The sequence below is a fragment of the Penaeus vannamei genome, chromosome 27 (genome assembly GCF_042767895.1).
Source record: "Penaeus vannamei isolate JL-2024 chromosome 27, ASM4276789v1, whole genome shotgun sequence".
NCBI lineage: Eukaryota > Metazoa > Arthropoda > Malacostraca > Decapoda > Penaeidae > Penaeus > Penaeus vannamei.
Window position 1 is genome coordinate 14,483,868 of NC_091575.1, and position 2,500 is coordinate 14,486,367.

General features: G+C 41.7%; 2 protein-coding genes across 2 annotated transcripts in view; one reads left to right on the forward strand and one right to left on the reverse strand.

Moving 5' to 3' along the window:
• LOC113830395 (putative sodium-coupled neutral amino acid transporter 11) overlaps positions 1 to 2,500 on the reverse strand; it is a 138,577-nt gene that overhangs the window by 83,418 nt on the left and 52,659 nt on the right. The gene's annotated exons all lie outside the window — the stretch shown is intronic.
• Positions 2,470 to 2,500, forward strand: part of LOC138866838 (mucin-22-like) — a 37,910-nt gene continuing 37,879 nt past the window's right edge. The window contains exon 1 of the mRNA XM_070140639.1: positions 2,470 to 2,500. This exon is cut by the window's right edge and continues 297 nt beyond it. Within this exon, the coding sequence (XP_069996740.1) occupies positions 2,470 to 2,500 (31 nt within the window).

Here is a 2,500-nt window from a genome sequence, read left to right on the forward strand (position 1 = left end):
AACAGAATAGAAGGGGAAGAGATAAGAAGTAAGAGGAATAGGAGTACGACAGAAAAGAAGAGAAAGAGGGGGAAACGACAAAGAGAAGAGGGAGAAGGAGGAAATAAAGGAAGGAGATGGGGGAAAGTGACGAAATCCAGGAAGACGAAAAGGAAGAAGATGGATAGGAGAGGAAGGAGAAGAAAATGAAGAGGAGGAGAATGAAGAGAACGTGGGAATAAAGATAAAGAGAAAGAGAGAGAAGGAAGAAAGGGGGGAAGAGAAAGATGAATGAACACAATATGAAGGGGAAGAGATAAGAAAATACCAGAGAGAAGGAGGAAATAATGAAAAATACGAAATTTTGAGAAAAAAACAGCAAAGATGCCACAAAACAATGAAACACAACCCACTATCTATATATATATAAAAAAAAAAACAGCATTTCATTCTCCTGTTGAAATAATAATTCCATAATTATCAGGTAATTATCCAATATCGATAGTTGCAATTAACAACCACGGTAACAATAGCATAATTAATCCACATCCTCATTTGATAAAAAAACAAGTAGTTTTCTCCAACAAATTAATATAAACAAATATCAAAACAAGATATCCAGTCGACGTGTTTCATTGGTATATCTTAATCAGATTGACTTGATCCTAGTGATGACGATAACTTCGGAAACCAACCGTTACACCTCTTGCTCTGTGAAGTTATTCTCTCTCATTCATGCGACTTCGACCCTGGACGCCTACTCATTAACTCTCAACGGGAAGTTTAGCGGAAGTTGAGTCATCATCTCGCGAACTATTAGTGTCTCATCTAGCTTATGGAATCTAATTTCTAACTCTGATGGGGTTGCCTTAAACTAATTCAATCTCAGATCAATTATTCTATCAAACTCGATGAATAGTTACTATACATTACGGGAAATTTGTGAGCGATATTATGTATCTCTCAGGGAAACAAGGTCATGAGGGCAGGAGGTCAATTGGGCATGATTCCCCCCCCCCCCCCTTCTTCCCACTTTATTCCCTAGGGGGCAACTGCCAAAGTGGCTTGATTGTCCTCGGAAAGCTTGTCACAAACTTCCATGTCTGGCTTAACCTCGTTTCGATAAAGTTAAATCTGGAGGTTAAGTCCGTAGATTTAAATGACAGTTTAGGCTTCGGCGAATGTATTTTCTTAAAAAAATTGTCACTATGTATTTCTTTTTTTTTTTAAATACTTATTTACTATTGAATTAGAGTATATCCCGTTTTCTGTTGAGATGCAATCTCTCGCTCGTGATTCTTATTTTCAGATATTCTTATGTTTATGCTTTTTTTCACGCTCTATAAATATCCAGATTTTCCCTTATCTTTATAAGCGTCAAATTTTCCTCATATCCTTTGAAGATTTGGAGCAGATTTCCTATAAGCGTAAAATTTCCTTCTTTGTTAACGTCGTCTTCCAGCATCGACCCCTTCTCTAAGCTATATTTTTCACTGCCTGTTTTTCTTATTTAGAAAATCACCCCTTTTATTATCTACTATTATCTCTCTTTTATTATCTCCCTTCCTTTACGCTGCTTTCTTATTTTCTCTCCTTCGCATTTCTATTGCCGATAAAATTCAACCATCATTCTTCTTTTTTCCCCTTCTTCTTCTCCTCTTCTTCTTTTTCTTCTTTCACCATCACCGACACCAAAAATTTCTTCCTCCACCCTCCCTCTTTCCCCTCTTTCCTTCCTCTTTCTCCTTTTCTTCCTCTTTCCCCCTCTCCCCTCCTTTCATTCCTCCTCCCCCTCCCTCCCCTACTTTCTTTCCTCTTCCTTCCCTTTCTTTTCTTCCTCCCCCTCCTTCCCTTCCTCTCCTTCTTCCTCTCCCCCTCCTTTCCTTCCTCCTCCCTCCTCCCTCCCCTCCTTTCCTTCCTCATCCACCCCTCTTTCCCTTCCTTTACTTCTTCCTCTCCCCCTCTTTTCCTTCCTCCCCCCTCCCTCTCCTCCTTTGCTTTCTCTTATTCCTCCTTCTCCTCCTCCGTCTCCTTCGCCGTCGCCCAGCATCTTTCTCACCCACATCCCGTTCCTAGACGCTTAGATGACTTCTCAGCCGCTCGCCAGATGATCTATATCCGCCTCCACTCCTGCTCAGCATCCCAGCATCCCCCTTCCTCCATACGTCCTTTCTCGCACATTTCGTTCTCGGTTCATCTCGTATTTTTCCCTCATTCCTCCGGCATCTAAAAATCCCATCATGGCGTTCCTCTTATACACACGCCCTTGTTCTCGGATGATTTCGAAGTTCTTCCTCCAGCATCCCGACATCTCGAGATCCCATATCTCAGCATCTTTAGCTTCAAACTAACTTTTCTCATACACCCCCCTCGTGCCTTAGAAGATCTCTCTGGCAACCCAGCATCCCAACATCCCGGCACCATGGCGTCTCCAGCATCAATCTCACTTTCACACACACACACATATATACGAACACATCCCGTTCTGAGATGATCTCTCCAGCATCCACTTTTAGCTTCC